This window comes from Lissotriton helveticus, chromosome 2_1 (genome assembly GCF_964261635.1).
Source record: "Lissotriton helveticus chromosome 2_1, aLisHel1.1, whole genome shotgun sequence".
Classification (NCBI taxonomy): domain Eukaryota; kingdom Metazoa; phylum Chordata; class Amphibia; order Caudata; family Salamandridae; genus Lissotriton; species Lissotriton helveticus.
This window is the reverse complement of record NC_136059.1, coordinates 979,513,065-979,529,833: the sequence shown is the minus strand read 5'-3', so window position 1 is coordinate 979,529,833 and position 16,769 is coordinate 979,513,065. Positions and strand designations below refer to the sequence as shown.

General features: G+C 51.1%; 1 protein-coding gene across 1 annotated transcript in view; it reads left to right on the top strand.

Moving 5' to 3' along the window:
- The window catches only part of DMRT1 (doublesex and mab-3 related transcription factor 1), a 906,587-nt gene that overhangs the window by 454,765 nt on the left and 435,053 nt on the right, over positions 1–16,769 (top strand). The window contains exon 3 of the mRNA XM_078675724.1: positions 14,394–14,677. Within this exon, the coding sequence (XP_078531850.1) occupies positions 14,394–14,677 (284 nt within the window). The remainder of the gene's footprint in view (positions 1–14,393; positions 14,678–16,769) is intronic.

Genomic DNA, 16,769 nt, shown 5'->3' with positions numbered 1-16,769 from the left:
TTTCTTGTACATCACTAGTCTAGTTTAGCGGAACAGGTTGCGCAAGATTTTTTTCTTTTTGGTGAAACCTTTTTAGTTGAAAAAGGGTAGGAGGTACCATGTCTCAGAACGCGCAAAGCCTGAATGTAGAAGTGGAAGTGGAATTTGACATCAACGAGTTGCTCACCTATAACAAGGAGCAACTGAGAAAAGTCTGCAAACAGCTTGAATGCCCAGTAAGGGGCGGCGCAAATAAGGAAGAGCTACGGACAGCTCTGAGGGCCTGGTGGGAGGCCAAACATGGTGGCCCAGAAGCTACTATTGAAGAGGGTGGTGCACAGGAGATTGTTTTTCTGCCTAGTGATTTGCCAGTGGCGAAGCCAGCGTCTAGGGCCGGCAGCACCCACTCCAGTAGGATTATTTCTCCAGAGGAGGTGGAGGAGAATCAGAGAGCTAGGGCCCATGAGATTGAGCTTTTGAAGCTCAAAGCGGAAGCCGACGAGAAGAGACTGCGCCTAGAAGTTGAGAAAGAGGCGCAGGAGAGAGCGGCACAGGAGAGGAGGCATGCTCTCGCTTTGGAGGAAAAGAAGCTCCAATTGGCTCATGAGAGGAGCATGAAGGAGTTGGACTTCAATATAAAGAGAGGGGGTCCAGTTCTAATGGTGGCAGCGCACAACCAGTACAGGCGGGTAAGGTATACATACCAAAGGATCTGGTACAGAATTATCAGAGGGGTGAGGATATTTATGCGTGGTTCAGAGCGTATGAACTTGCCTTACAGATGAATGAGGTGCCTAGGAAGAATTGGGGAGCAGGATTGTGGAAGCATTTTGAGGCCTCTGGGAGGGATGTTTTGGCACCCTTAGACGCAAAGGATGCTTTGTCCTACTCCGCCATGAAGGAGGCTTTGTGCCTCAGGTATGGGCTCACTGCTGAACAATACCGCCAGAAGTTTAGGAACTTCAAAAAGCTTGATTCAAGTACTTGGGTGGAGTGTGTGAGTATGTACACGCGTGCACTGGAAGGTTGGATGAAGGGCAGCAAAGTTACTGATTATGTGGGGTTGTGTCACTTGATTAGTAGGGAGCACTTAAGTAGTTTGTGTGTCCCAGAGCTGCGCCAGCATCTTTTGGATAGTAAGTTAACTGATCCCAGTGAGCTTGCTAAAGAGGCGGACCGGTGGACTAGCACCAGGGTCCACAAGGGGGTGGTAAGTACCCCAGCCAAAGGTGGACAGGGTCCCCAGCAGAAGAGTGGGGGGGACACGGGTAGTCAAAAGGAGTCTTCTAAAGGGCCCCAAAGTAGTTCCCAAGAGAAGGTGTCTCAACCCCCCAAGCCTAAGAAGTCCTGGCCCCATAAGGGCCCGCAGGACAAAAAGACCCTTACTTGCTATTCATGCAGGGAGGTGGGGCACATTGCTCCAAGCTGTCCAAAGAAGAAATCAGCACCCACGGGTGCTCCAGCTCCGGCGTTGGCCAGTGTAGCTTTGGGAGGGGATTTGATTTCTAGTGGGGAGGAGGGGTTAGCATTGATGACCCTTGTCTCTCTAGGAGACCAAGAGATGGTCCAGGAAACCTTGCTGCCCCAAAATACTAAGAAATACGGGCAGAAGGTGACCATCAATGGACAGGTGGTGGAGGCTCTGAGAGACACAGGGGCCAGCGTGACATCTGTTAGGTGTCAGTGGGTGTCTGAAGAGCAAATTGTTCCCCAGGTACTCCGGCCTGTGGTGGCAGCTGACAGTTCAGTGCGCTACTGCAAGCTGGCGAAAGTTCCATTTGAATGGGGAGGAGTCTCCGGTATTTTGGAGATTGTTGTAAGTGATGCCTTGCCTGTAGACTGTCTATTAGGTAATGACCTGGAGAGCTCCCCATGGAAGGAGGTGGAGCACAGGACTCACTTGGAGATGTTGGGTTTGCCTGCGTGGATCTGTGTGTCCACCCGTGCAATGACAGCCAGAGAGGGCGGTCTAGCAAAACTGGAGCCTGGAACAGTGGCCCAGGGACCTGCCAAGAGAGGAAGGGGTAGAGGGCGCGGGAAACCGGCCCCCACTGTTCCCACGGTCCAGGAGGAGGCAGACCCAGAGGGGGATGCCCTGGAACCTACAGGGGAGCAGGTGGCCGAACTAGGGGAATTGCCTGAGCTGTCCCAGTGGCAGCAAGAGGGTGGTCCCTCCAGGGAGGATTTCTGCCAGGCTCAGAAGGAGTGCCCTTCTCTCATTGGTGTGCGGCAGCAGGCTGCCGACCAGGCCGCAGGCCTGGGGTCCAAGGAGCATTTGATCTATTGGGAGGATGACTTACTTTATAGTGAGCCTAAGTTCGCTGAGCCCGGCGCAGCCCGTGTGCTGGTGGTACCGGAGCGCTTCAGGAACTTCCTACTGGGTCTGGCTCATGACGTGCCTCTCGCAGGACATCTGGGGCAAGACAAGACCTATCACAGGCTTGTCACCCATTTCTACTGGCCCCAGATGAAGACGCATGTCTCTGCCTTTTGTAAGTCTTGCCAGACTTGTCAGGCCAGTGGCAAGAGTGGAGGGAGGCGCGTGGCCCCCCTCCAACCCTTTCCCGTGGTGAGCACCCCTTTTGAGCGGGTGGGCATTGACATCGTGGGGCCCCTGGATCCCAAGACGGCCCTAGGCAACAGGTTTATCCTGGTCTTGGTGGACCATGCCACTCGGTACCCGGAAGCCCTTCCGCTCAGGACAGTCACCGCCCCAGTGGTGGGCCGTGCCCTGATGGGGATCTTTTCCCGGGTGGGATTTCCGAAGGAGGTCGTTTCGGACCGCGGGACAAACTTCATTTCTAAGTATATGAAGTCCCTGTGGAGTGAGTGTGGGGTGACCTACAAATTCACCACTCCTTACCACCCTCAAGGAAATGGTTTGGTTGAGAGATTCAACCGCACATTGAAGGGCATGATCATGGGCCTGGAGGAGCCCATGAGGCGGAAATGGGATGTCTTGTTGCCATGCCTGTTGTTTGCCTACAGGGAGGTGCCTCAGAAATCCTTAGGGTTCAGTCCCTTTGAGTTGCTGTATGGCCACCCTGTCAGAGGGCCTCTGGCTCTGGTGAAGGAGGGGTGGGAGAAATCCCGTGGGAAAACCCCTCAGGATGTGTTCAGCTATGTGCTGGCCATTCGCAACCAGACCAAGCGCTTCAGGAAGCTCGCTCAAGAGAACCTGGAGGCTAGCCAGGAGGAAATGAAGAGGTGGTATGACCAGAACACTTCTTTGGTTGAGTTCCAACCTGGTCAGAAGGTGTGGGTGATGGCGCCAGTGGAGCCTTGTGCGCTCCGTGACAAGTGGTCTGGCCCATATGAGGTGGTGGAGCGCAAGAGCGAGGTTACCTATTTGGTTAACCTGAAGACTCCCAGGCAGCCCCTGAGAGTGCTACATGTGAACCGCCTCAAACCCCACTTTGAGAGGACTGAAGTAACTATGCTCATGGCTACAGATGTTGGAGGGGAGGAGGATAGTGATCCTCTCCCTGACCTCCTGGCAGTCAAGGAGCAAGATGGGTCAGTGGATGGTGTGGTCCTCTCCCCCACCCTGACCCCAGAACAGCAGGAGGACTGTCGCCAAGTCTTGGGTCAGTTCGCCCCACTGTTCTCCCTGACCCCAGGTGTCACCAAGTGGTGCGTCCACGACGTGGACACTGGAGACAGCATGCCTGTGAAACAGAAGTTTTACAGGGTGGCTGACAAGGTCAGAGCTAGTATCAAGGAAGAAGTTTCCAAGATGTTGGCGCTTGGGGTTATTGAGCCCTCCAGCAGCCCCTGGGCTAGCCCAGTGGTCTTAGTGCCTAAGAAAGCTGCTACCCCCGGTGGCACCCCAGAACTTCGGTTCTGCGTGGACTACCGTGGGCTCAATGCGGTCACCAAGACTGACGCGCACCCCATCCCCAGAGCTGATGAGCTGGTGGATCGGTTGGGAGCTGCCCAGTACCTGAGTACTTTTGATTTGACTTCAGGGTACTGGCAGATTGCCTTAACTGACGGGGCAAAGGAGAGGTCAGCATTTTCAACGCCAGAAGGACACTTCCAGTTTCGTGTCATGCCCTTTGGGTTGAAAAATGCCCCCGCCACATTTCAGAGATTGGTCAACCAGGTACTGGCAGGGCTGGAGCAATTCAGCGCAGCCTACCTGGATGACATTGCGGTGTTCAGCTCCACTTGGGAGGAACACCTGCAACACCTCACTGAAGTGTTGAAGGCTCTGCAGAAGGCAGGCCTCACTATCAAGGCCAGTAAATGCCAGATAGGGCAGGGATCTGTGGTGTACTTGGGACACCAGGTGGGGAGCGGCAAGGTGGCGCCCCTACAGGCAAAAATTGATACCATTCTGGCTTGGGAACCCCCCAAGACTCAGACGGAGGTGAGAGCCTTTCTTGGTCTCACTGGGTATTACAGACGGTTTGTCAAAGGCTATGGCACCATTGTGGCCCCTTTGACAGAGCTGACATCTAGGAATCAGCCCAGGAAAGTGAATTGGACTGAGGCCTGTCAAACTGCTTTTGACACCCTCAAAACTGCCATGTGCACAGCACCGGTGCTTAAGGCACCTGACTTTTCCAGTGAGTTCATTGTGCAAACTGACGCTTCAGAGCAAGGCGTGGGAGCAGTACTCTCACAGATCAATGATGAGGGAGGAGACCAACCTGTGGCTTTCATTAGCCGGAGGCTAATCCCCAGGGAACAGAAATGGAGTGCCATTGAAAGAGAAGCTTTCGCTGTGGTCTGGGCTCTGAAGAAGCTGAGGCCCTACCTGTTTGGGACTCACTTCCGTGTTCAGACCAACCACAGGCCCCTCAGATGGTTAATGCAGATGAGGGGTGAGAATCCAAAATTGTTGAGGTGGTCCATTTCCCTACAGGGGATGGATTTTACGGTGGAGCACCGCCCTGGTACAGAACACGCCAATGCTGACGGTCTGTCCAGATTCTTCCGCCTTAGTGATGAGGACTCCCAAGAGGTTGGGTAGTTCTCCCCACTTTCAGCTGGAGGGGACACGTGTTAGACCTGACACCTTTTGGCGTGGTTCTTCCCCCATATTTTGCCTCTGACTCATGTGTGTTGATGCTGTGCTGGATTTCGTTTTTGCTGATTTAGATGCTTTGGACACTCTGCCACTGCTGATCAGTGTCAGAGTGTAAGTGCTCCTTCTGTAAATTGTGATATTGATTGAGTATACCTAATTGGCATATTTGTATCACCACGAAGTCCCTAGTAGAGGGCACTGTGTGTGCCAGGGCTGGTGATGACAAATGTTACTAGTGGGCCTGCAGCGCAGATTGCGCCACCCACATGAGTAGCTTTAAAAGGGCGACTCAGGCCTGCCAGCGCAGGGCCTGTGTGCAGTCAGTGACTGCCATGTCAGCCTGGCCAGTGTCCCCACTGGCTAGGCCTAACCCTTCCCTGTCTGTGCACATCAGTCACCCCTATGGAAGGCTCCAGGTACCCCCCTGGGCAGGGTGCAGTGTATGGATAAGGTAGAGCATGTGCTAGTGCAGGTAATATGCTCTGGTAGTGGGCTGCAGCCATTTTGTGTGCTCACTGCTGTAAGGCTATCTTGCTCCATAGAGTAACATGGAGGGGGCTGGGCCCATGTGATACCAGCCTATCTTCCCCTAGGAACAAGATGGGACATAAGTGAAAGATATCCCTGGACTCAGAATTTAATGACACATCTTTTAGTGAAGGGTGTTTTTAAATCCTGTGTTGGAGAATAGCACTTTTAGAAAGTGGCTGTTCTCTTGTCTAAACCTTTCTGTGTGCCTGGGTTTGTGGAATGCCTGCCTGGTCTGGATGTGACAGGGAGGGGCTGCAGAGCCCCAGAGGAGAGGGTCGGAGCCATCCCGGGGATGAAAGGGCACATCTGCCTGCCTGGGAGGAGGGAGGAAGGAATGCCTGATAAGTGCTGAGCTGCGCCTGCCTACCTCCCCCACGTTAGCTCTCTCCTGGTGGTCAACTGACCCCCCTGGCCCTGAAGCTGACAGGAAGAAGAAAACCAGAGACACCTCAGTGCTCCGCAACCCCCAGAACTGGTTTAGACTGGACCAAGGGCCTCCATGCACAAAGACTTCAAAGACATTGAGGGGTATAAGGGAAGGACCCCTGACTACAGAAGATTAGATTCTGAAATTCTGCAAGCAAGAAGGAACCCTCGCTGGAAGGAGGACAGCTAGAGAACTGAAGGAAGACTGCCTTGCTGTGTGCTCTAAGGGCTGACTTGTTCTACTGTCCACCTGGAAGCTAAGGAGAAGAAAGGGACTTTGCTGTGTGCTATGACCCTGCCTACTTGAAACTGCCAAGACTCTGCTGTGTGCTGTGTCTACAACTGAATCTCCAAGGGCCTGAGAAGAGCTGGCCTCCTGTTGGGAACCCAGGGCTAAAGGTTCCTAAAGCTATCCCAGAAAACAGCTGCAAAATCGTGCTGTTGGGACCCGACACGCGTGGTGCTGGACTGCGGAGCGTGAGGAAGGGATCGGTGTGCTCATCGGCACATTAACGGTGAGGGTCGGAGGCTTGTGGAGCCTCCCCTCGTGAAATCCGCTCCCAGGTGGTGGCAAGGTCGAGAGGGGGGTCTAGTTCTGACCAGAGCCCTGTAAAACCCTTTGCCGCCAAATCACCGCCGCAGCCCGGAGCCAGGATCACCCCTAGAAGTTGCCGTTCGTGACCAGGAGCTGCGGGGCCGAAGATCGAAGCCGCCGCGCTCCCATTGGTCGAAGGAGCCGAGCCCCCTCACCAACGCCGCGACGGGATTGGCCCGTGCGGCGTAGCGTCATCAGCGTTCTGGTGCCGTGATTGGCTGAGCTTGCGGAGCGTCATCGGCGAGGCCGCGCTGCCATTGGTTGGCGGCCTCGCGCTCAGAGGGGCTCGACTGAGGGCCGCGACAGGATTGGCTGCCTCCGCTGAAGCTGCGGGAGGTGCCGAAGAATTGCCGTGATCACCGCCGGGCCCGGGAAAAGGTGAGCTGACCTCGCCGAGGGATTCGAACCGCGTCCCGTCCCCCCTGGCCTGCCGTCCCACACCAGGTGAGCCTCACCTCCTCCCCCGCCGCTCGTTGGAGTGTCGAGAGCGGGCGGGAGGGGAAAGGGGACCGGCCGGGGCGGGGGACGAGAGAGATCTGCAGGGCGAGGTGCGCCCGGAGCCTGAAAACGAGTGAGGCTGTCCCGGGGCAGACAGGAGAGTCCCTGGGCCGCGCGGTGAGGCGCATCTGCAGCGCTTGAGGTCCAGTGCTTGAGGGGCTGATTCCCTGGCATAGCTCATACGCTGGGATTGTTTTCTTTGCTCATGTTGAGAGCATCACAATTATGAATCAGTGGCCATATTTTCTTACCTACTGATTTAAGAGACTAGAGACTATTTTTGGTTTGGAACCTGAGACTATTGTTTTGAATGACCAGAACTGCCTATTTACAAGTACCATCCTAGAAATTAAGTGCAACCTTTAAGCTAAAATGCTATGTGTTCTAAAGAAGTGATTATCATGCAACTGCTTCATTTACCTGCTGAAACTAGATAAAGTTATATTTTATATATACTTACCTGTGTGGTCTCAGTTTGTGGTGGATTGGGGATTGTTGCTGTGTTAAGTGCAAATGTTATCCACATTGCCTCCGAGTTTAGCCTAGACTGCTCGCGCCATGCTACCTAGAGGGTGAGCAGGGATTATCTCATAGGGTTATTCCGTCGCCCTGACCGGAACTAGGGGTCCCTACTTGGGCCAAGGTACTTACCTTTGCCAACCAGAGACTCCCGGTTCTAACAATGGGGTAACAGCTTTGGAAGTACCCTCTTCATAGAGCAGGTTCACTTTTGACAGAAACACTGAAGTCTTAAGTCACTGAGATGAATGTAAAGGTGGATGAGTGAGTTAATATGCGACTTTTTACAACATTCTTGCTTAGGTGATGTTTCAAGTCAACATCCTAAAAGTCCTGCTATTGTCCGTTTGAGACTTGCTGTTTGTGGTGATTCTGTTGTGCTCCATGTATTAAGAAGCATCTGTCACATAATAGGTGATTGTTACCTGCAGCAGTCGCACTAAAGCGTAGTTAACTAAGGGCTCATTACGATGGCGTAACAATCGCCACCGCTGAGCCAGCAGTGGCGACCGTTACGCCATCGTAATATGAAATACCCCCCGCCATATTACGATGACGGTGGGTATCGCGGCAGACGCAAAGTCCGTCCGCCGCTTTTCTGCCGGTCAGCAATCGTTACGATTGCCGGCTGGGAGGAGCTGGGCCAGTAATATCGTGGTGGTGCATAGCAGGCACCTCCAGCCATATTATGATGTGGATTGCGGACAGGCCTTACCATAGCGGCGATTATACCATGGTGAAGCTGGCGGAGATTGGCTTTGGGGGGGGTGGACTTGGGGGCTACCCATGGTACCCCCCTTCAGTTCCCTGCACCAAGTGGTGCCTGCCACTTGGTCCACGGAAATGCTGTGCACACACTTTTATCAATGTGGACGGTGTTGCAGCCAGTAGTACCGTTTGCAACAGAAAAAGGACAAGATGCGACCGCCAATATGGCGGGCCCATCCTGATTGGGCCGGTGGGACCGCCACACGTCTGGCGGTCAGTCCTATCCCGATTGTGATGGTGGGCGGACTGATGTTCTAGACAGGCAAACAAGTGCCAAGCTCTTTGAAAAGGTTTAGAATGCTTGCGCACCAGGTTCTGTGCATTTCCAAACTCAATGCTGCATCTGCTCAAAATGTTGCGCTGCCAGTGGAACTGGGCAACGAGGTTCGAGTTCCATCGTCGGTTTAAATTTCTTGTGATTCTGGGTAGATCACTTGATTTGCACCTGGCGGAAAAAAGGGGTCTGACCTTGTGTAATATAACTTGTGCTCGTTTGAAGTTATCCAAAGCCCCTGTGCTGAGTGTGCGTTATGAAAAACCGCAAAAAATGCCATATCTGAAATCTTAAGCCATACGTCGTGTAAAGCGCTTTGTAGTGGCGCTTACTAGTCGTTGCACGTCACGTAATGACGTGACGTGCGGCGGCCATTTTAGGAGGTTGTGCGCGCAACTCATTAGGAGGCGCGGCAGAGTACAACCGACAGCGCCGGCTCGGCGCTCTTCAGGGAAATTTATACAATTAATAAAGAACGTTATAAGGCAGTTTGAATCAGCGGTTTATTTGTTAAAGGGAACACTACAGTGGCGACGAGGTCGGGATCCGACCAGCAACCCTCAGGAAAAAAAAAAAATGGGAATGAAAACGGACCCACCACGTGGGCACAGAAAGGGCCAGCAGAGCTCCAATCAACCCAGACAGACCCAGCCCGAGGTCGGGCCAGCGCAGCCAAGCAACCCTGTGCAGCACGAACCGAACATTACAGAACTATAAGCACCACTTAAGGTACTGTAACCTGAAGAGCGCGGCAGAGCCATAACTGCCACACAACAGAAAAGGTGGCACAGAGACCCCAGAGCAGCCAGAACAGTGCGCCAAATCCAGACCACCCAAATTCACGTGGGGATCCGAGCTGGCTACCTTAAAGGAGGGGGGGGGGGGCTGACACTGAGAGTCCCCAGGGTCAACCCAGAAAAGAAGAAACGGATAGCACCCCAGGGAGCCCCACAGGGAAAGGGAACAAAGCAACCACTGTCAAGGAAGAGAAGATGAGCACACCAGCGGGATACGTTATAGCACCAGTCCAGTTCTAACCGAAACCAGGGGAACCACTGATGAAGTGGGAGGACTGGCGAGAATATATAGACAACTTCATAGGGGTCCTGGAGGACGAGAATGAAGAGACCTTCAACCCCAAAAGGAAAAAACGCATACTACTACTCAATCTGGGGCCAGAAGGACTCAGAATCTACAAAAGTCTGGTGCCCAAACAGAGAGGAAGCACGGACGATGACGTGTACGCCCACGCCATTGACGACCTGAACGAACACGACCGACCCACTGTATGTGTGTCAGTCGACAGATTCAACTTCCAGCAGAGGAAACAACAGGCTGGAGAGTCAATTGAGGAATACGTAGCGGCCCTAAAGAAACTAGCGACCACGTGCAGGTACGGAGTGTGGGAGGAGGAGTTTATCAAAGACCAGATAGTGATGCACACCTCCAGCACGAACGTTCAGGACAAGCTATGGGCAAGCGGAGACACCACACTCAAAGATGTGATGGTTATCGTCAAGAGGGCTGAACTCGCACGTAGGTGCGCTGACGCAACCATGAAAGACACGGCAACCAGCGCCATGGTAAACAGGGTATATGAAGAGGAACCTCGCAGGGACCAGAGGTACAAGGGCCCCGCACCAAAAGGATCCAACAAATGGCAGGGCAACGCAGGACTGCAAGGAAAACAAGCAGGCAACGACAACAAGAAAACGTGCTACAGGTGCGGAAGTTGGTCCCATGAGGCACACGACAGAAGATGTCCCGCGTTCAGGGCCAAGTGTTTGCACTGCGGTATCATCGGCCATTATGAGAAAGTGTGCCGGAAGAAGATGTACAAAAGCGTGGTGAAATACATCGACCAAGGGGAAGAAGCCCAGGAAGAGGCCGCAGAGGAAGAAGTAGTCACCGTCTTATGCATATATGACCAGGTATTAAGTGTGGATGGGAGAAGGACAAACAAACCAGTATTGGAAATGATAATGGGCGGAATAACCATCAGCGTAGTGGCGGATACTGGCTCCCCCTACACAATAGTTCAAAGAGCGGTGTGGGACGAAACATTCAGACCGAGGTTAGGACCAGAGTTGGAGAAACTGGACATCCGACCAGTCACATATAACGGCGATCGCATCCCAATGGTGGGATTCCGACGCTTGAAGTTCGAGTTCAGAGGCCGGTCAGCGTTCTGCAAGCTGTACATCTCAGAGAGGGGACCGTCCGTCTTGGGATGGCTGGACCAGGGCGACCTAGGAATCAAACTAGACCCAGGAGGAAAGGAACAGATCCTGCTTACGGAACCGGAAACATGGCCCAATCTGAATAAATGGAAAGCAGACCACCCAAAGGTGTTTGGAGGTACAGTGGGAAAACTGGAGAGATTCCAACACAAGATTGTACTCAAGGAGGACGCCATTCCTGTTGCCCACAAGGTGAGAAATGTACCCATAGCGGTAAGAGAGGCAGTCCAAACAGAGCTTCAAGACTTGAGAGGAAGGGGATAATTGAACCCATCACCTGTGCAGAATGGCTCGCACCGTTGGTGGTAGTCATGAAGCCCAATGGGAAGGTCAGGCTCTGTGTTGACCTGAGAGAATTAAATAAGAACATTGTCGTAGAGAAATTCCCCCTCCCAAGGATCGATGAAATGTTGGCAAAAACCAGGGGGGGTCAAATGGTACTCCACCATCGATTTGACCTCCGCCTACCACCAAATAGTATTGCACCCAGACAGCAGAAAACTCACGTCATTTATAACCCCATTTGGATGCTATCAGTTCTGCCGCATGCCGTTTGGACTGGCCTCGGCAGCCGCCGTGTTCCAGAAGCTAATGCACCAGCTGTTTGGGAACATAACAGGTATCCAATATTTCCAGGACGACATTCTTGTAATGGGGCGAGACAAAATGGACCATGATCAGAAGCTCGGGAAGGTGCTGGAAACCTTGGAAAGCAAAGGCCTCACAGCAGAATGGACAAAATGCCGACTGGGCCTGGAGTCGGTGACCTATCTAGGCCACGAGATAGGGGTACAAGGCATCACACCAAAAGCAGAAAATGTAAAGGCGATCGCTGAAGCTCCGCCCCCCACCAACAAGGAGGAGGTTAGATCATTTTTGGGTATGGCGGAGTACTACAGTAAATTTGTGGTACACTTTGCCTCAAAGACACACCACATGAGGATGCTGACCAGGGACAGCACCAGTTTCCAATGGACACAAGAGACACAAAGTGAGTTCGAGACAATCAAGAAGGACGTCACGGGAGCGGTGCCGCTAAAGGGATACGATCCACAGGGCTCCACTGTGCTCACAACCGATGCCAGCGAAAAGGGCCTGGGCGCAGTGCTCATGCAAGATCGCGGACAAGGACAGATGGACACGATCAGTTTTGCATCCAGGGCATTGACTGCTACCGAAAGCAAATACAGTGTAATTTAGAAGGAGATGCTGGCCGTGGTGTGGGCCATGACGAGATTTCGGCAATTTCTGTGGGGAACCCGTTTCCTGCTTAAGACAGATCATAAGCCGTTGGTGAAGGTGCTAACATCTAGTGGACACGCCAACGCCACTCCCAGAATATCCAAAATGACTCTGAAACTACTTGAATTCAGGTATGATGTGGAGCACATTCCAGGAAATCGGAACCGAGTAGCAGACTACCTGAGCAGGGCAGCAGCCATGGAGCCAGGAGAAGAAGACCCTACAGACCAAAGGGAATTGGTAGCTCTCGTGGAGGATCAGGAGAAAGTCATCAGCTACCAGGAGTGGACAGAGGAATACGAGGACGACAGTGTCATGAAGGAAGTGAAGATGCACATTGTCAAGGGCTGGCCAGACAAAAGACACGTGAGTGAACAGATCAAGCCATACTACGAAGTAAGGGAAGAATTGTCGGTAGGGGACAAAGGAGTGTTCACGTATAGAGGAGACAAGGTGATCCCCCCGAGGAACCTCATTACCAGGTTACTGAACATGTTACACGAGGGCCATCTTGGTATAGGAAAATTGAAGTTAAGGGCCAAACAAAACTACTGGTGGCCAGGCATGGACATAAGAGCAGAGAGGCACGCCAGAGAGTGTCCACAGTGCCAAGGAGCTGACAAGACGCTCAAACCCCTGCGTCCTGCGCTAGGACGGTTCGAAACCCCGCAGAACCCGTGGGAAGAACTATCAATAGACATATTAGGACCCATCCTTGACGACCAGGGCACTCAGAAGTATGTATGTGTCCTCATGGACCGATACTCCAAATGGCCGGAGGTGAAGGTGGATGAGACCATGGACACTGAGAACATTTTGAAATTTTTGTCGGACACTTTTGTGAGAGAGGGCATCCCCAAGTCCATCCTGAGTGATAACGGCCCCCAATTCACGTCAGAAAAGTGGAACAAATTTATGCAGAGGAACGGCATCACAATAAAACACACGGCGATCTACCATCCAGCTGGAAATGGCTTGGTGGAACGATTTAACAGGGTGGTGATGGGTGCCGTACAAGCTGCGATTTCCTGCAACAAGGATTGGGAGAAAGCCATAGAGAACATGGTATGGGCCTACAGGATCACTCCCACTGGAACTGGATACAGCCCATTCCAGATTTTGAGAGGGCGTGAACCCTTCACGCATGACAACCGGATTTGGAAGGAGAAGGTTATCACCAGCGAATGGTCTCCCGCGGTGGTACGTGCCAACCTGGAAAAGGCACAGTCCATTTATACCAACCACTACAACAAACGGAAGAATGTTAAAGGGGCAAGCTTGGAAAAGGGCGAATGGGTAAGAGTAAAGTTGGCGACGTTACAGAAGAAAGGAGACAGCAAATACAGCAGGCCCATGCAAGTCAAGGAAGTGTACGACCGAGCGGCCCTGCTGAGTGACGGGAATGTGTGGTCCCAAGACCGCATGGCCAGGTGTAACAAGATCTTGCAATGGGAGCAAAACGGAACTGAATGGGAAGATAGGGAAGAGCCGAACGTAGAGATGGAACAATGCGCCGGTGAGCAGCAAGGAGGAGGAAGTGCTAGAGATGAACAACTGGAGGAGAGGAGAGCGAATGGTCAACAGGGAACTGATATGGACCTACAAAGAAGAAGCACGGAGGAGGGCGCGGCTGCGCTGAGAGAGGAAAGATGTAACGAGGTGCAGAGCCAAGAGCCCCCGGAGAACCCCACCAGAGTGACCAGGAGTGGAAGGTCTGTTGTGAGACCCTCCAGGTTTCGAGATTTCGATATGGACAGTGAACTGTAAGTGACTCAATTGTTGTTTGGAAAAAAGGGAGATATGTAGTGGCACTTACTAGTCGTTGCACGTCACGTAATGACGTGACGTGCGGCGGCCATTTTAGGAGGTTGTGCGCGCAACTCATTAGGAGGCGCGGCAGAGTACAACCGACAGCGCCGGCTCGGCGCTCTTCAGGGAAATTTATACAATTAATAAAGAACGTTATAAGGCAGTTTGAATCAGCGGTTTATTTGTTAAAGGGAACACTACACGCTTCAGTGCCCCTTGGGTCGAGTTCGCGTTATTTAAACTGCAAATAGAATTTGTATGTGTAAAATCTTGAGGAACACGCTCTGTGACTTGTGCTTTGGTATTTAACATTTTGAATATTTTTTTCACAAAGCGTAGCATACAAAAAGTTGTTGCCTTAAAAAATAGCCACGACTGGATGTGACTCATGAAATGTGGTGAGGGTTTCTTTAAAGTAAGCATGCTGGATGCTGAAGGCTGCCACTCACGGGTGTTTTATGTTTGTTTCCTATACAGAGGGCCGTGTGCTGATCACAGACATCCCTTCCATCAGCAGCAGAGGGCACCTGGAGAGCACGTCAGACCTGGTGATGGACCCCTCCTATTACAGCAACTTCTACCAGCCGTCCCTGTACCCTTACAACAACTACCTGTACAATTACCCGCAGTACCAGATGGCAGTGGCATCGGAGGCCTCCGTCAGTGAAATGGGGGGCGCTCTGGGCAGCTCGCCGGCGAAAAACAGCTTCCGGAGCATCCCAGCAAGTTACGTGTCCGGGCAGTCGGGAAACCAGTGGCAGGTACAGTGTAAACCGCAGATTGTGTAAATTGTATACAACATTTAGCACAGTGCTCTGTGAAGACGGTGCCAATCCGTTTAATTACACGTTTAAACTTAGCGACTTTCTTTGAAATAAGGCACTACTTATATATTTATGTGCTGACGATGAACCCCTTTTAATGCGCAAACGCCTTTATATTACCAATGCAACCACTTCAGGGATCCGTGTTTGACTTCATGGTCACAGGTTCCAATTCCGGTGGGTCCACTTATCCTTCCGAGTTCAATAAAAAAGAGTGCCATTGAGTTAGAAATAATGAACATCTATTATTTGTGCACCAAGAGACCCAAGGCTTGGGTAAATGTGCGCTTTACAAATACATATGTTATGATATAATATGCTATGCTATGTTATGCTATCCTATGTTATGGTGGTGCTGTATTCTTCCGTAGGAACATGAAATTATTGAGCATTACTCTTCGCAAGGCTGCTTTTAGAGTTTCCCCAACAATAAACAAAATCAAGACTCACCAAGTGGCACAGTGGTAATTGTTGCCTTCTCTCTCCTTGCTCCACCCCCCTCAAAATTTGACAACGGGCTCCTAAAATGCCGATAGAGGCCAACTTTGTGTGCAATATTTCTGTTTTATCATTGCCTATGTGTAACAGGTTAATACATTGTGTGTGAACCTTTGAGTGACACTTCGCCACGAGTATCAGAATAATGTATTGTTCAGTTAATTAAAACTCAACAAAAGTGCCTCATACATCAGAAAACAGTGTTATAAAAGGGCAATAACTTATGCTGTAAACTCATAGTAGGGCAAGAAGTTGTATGTCATTTTTTGCGTTTTAGACAACAATTATTGGTTTACAAAAGACATTAAAAGTATGGTATAATCTTAGCTGAGAGCATGCCCCTCATATAAATTAAAGTGCACTAATCGTAGATAAAAATTCCGCCTGTATACAGATTTGAGTACAGAATAAAAAAAAATCAGAAGCAGCTATTTGACGAACAATTTGAAATGAGTGCAACTACAAGCACAACATTTTGCCTCGAGTACAAATAGCAGTTTTGTCCATGTAATTAGACACATTTCTGAAATTATCTAATTTTGTGCAAGATAATGTTAAAACAGCAGCAGTACTTCCGAAAAGTGTGTATGCAAGTCACTGGGCAGTCAATGAGCAACCATGTGGCATCCAATATATATCTGCAGTCCCTGTGCTGTAAGATTTCTTGAGCTCCTAGCGTGTTGTTTATATTTTTACAGTAGGCTTTGATGTCTTATTTGAATGCTTTCCGTGCCACAGTACTCAAGCTGTACCTTACAGACAAGGCAAACAAGGCCCACAGTGCTGTGGGTTTCGTTTTGTTTCCGTTCAGAGGGGAGTTGGCCTGGTGTGACTAAAGTTGGTGCTTAGGTGCTTACCTGTAGTGGTTCTATCACTAAAAGAGGGGAACTCTGCACTTTCAGGAAACTTGGGCAGTGCTTTAAATGAAAATCTAGAGGTGCTGGTGCTCACTATTCAGATTGCTTGTTTGCTCCTGAAAAGTGCCAGTACTCTCCTATTAAATGTGTTGCAGCAGTGCTGAAAAGTGCAGGCACTCCCCCTTTCACAATAAAGAAGTGCGGGTACTCCGTACCGGAGAGTACATGCCCATTTAAACCACTGAACTTGGGAGTATCTGAAACACTGTAATTCAACAATAACCCCTGTGCTGTAAATGTTTCTCAAGGTACCAACTAAATATCTATCTAGTCACTTAGAGCCTGATTTAGATGTCACCAGATCTGGTCCCTTAGTCGCTTTTTCGATGGCTTTCCAGCTCGCCAACATGGCTGTCTCCCGCTGTATTTAGATGGTGGCTGGTCAATGAAGGGAAGAGAATAGTGTGCGTATGTTGTGCGATGCTACATGTAAAACAAGTGCAAAAACAATAATTGATGGACAGAATGCAGAACAATGTCATACACAAAGCACAGAGATCTGGGCCTAAATCCATCCTTTTTTTGCTCACCATGCCGTTCCAGTTTGAACCCAGCCATATGCAAATCACTCTTAACACTGTGCCCAATGGGAACAGTCCAGCCCGAGCTGCCAA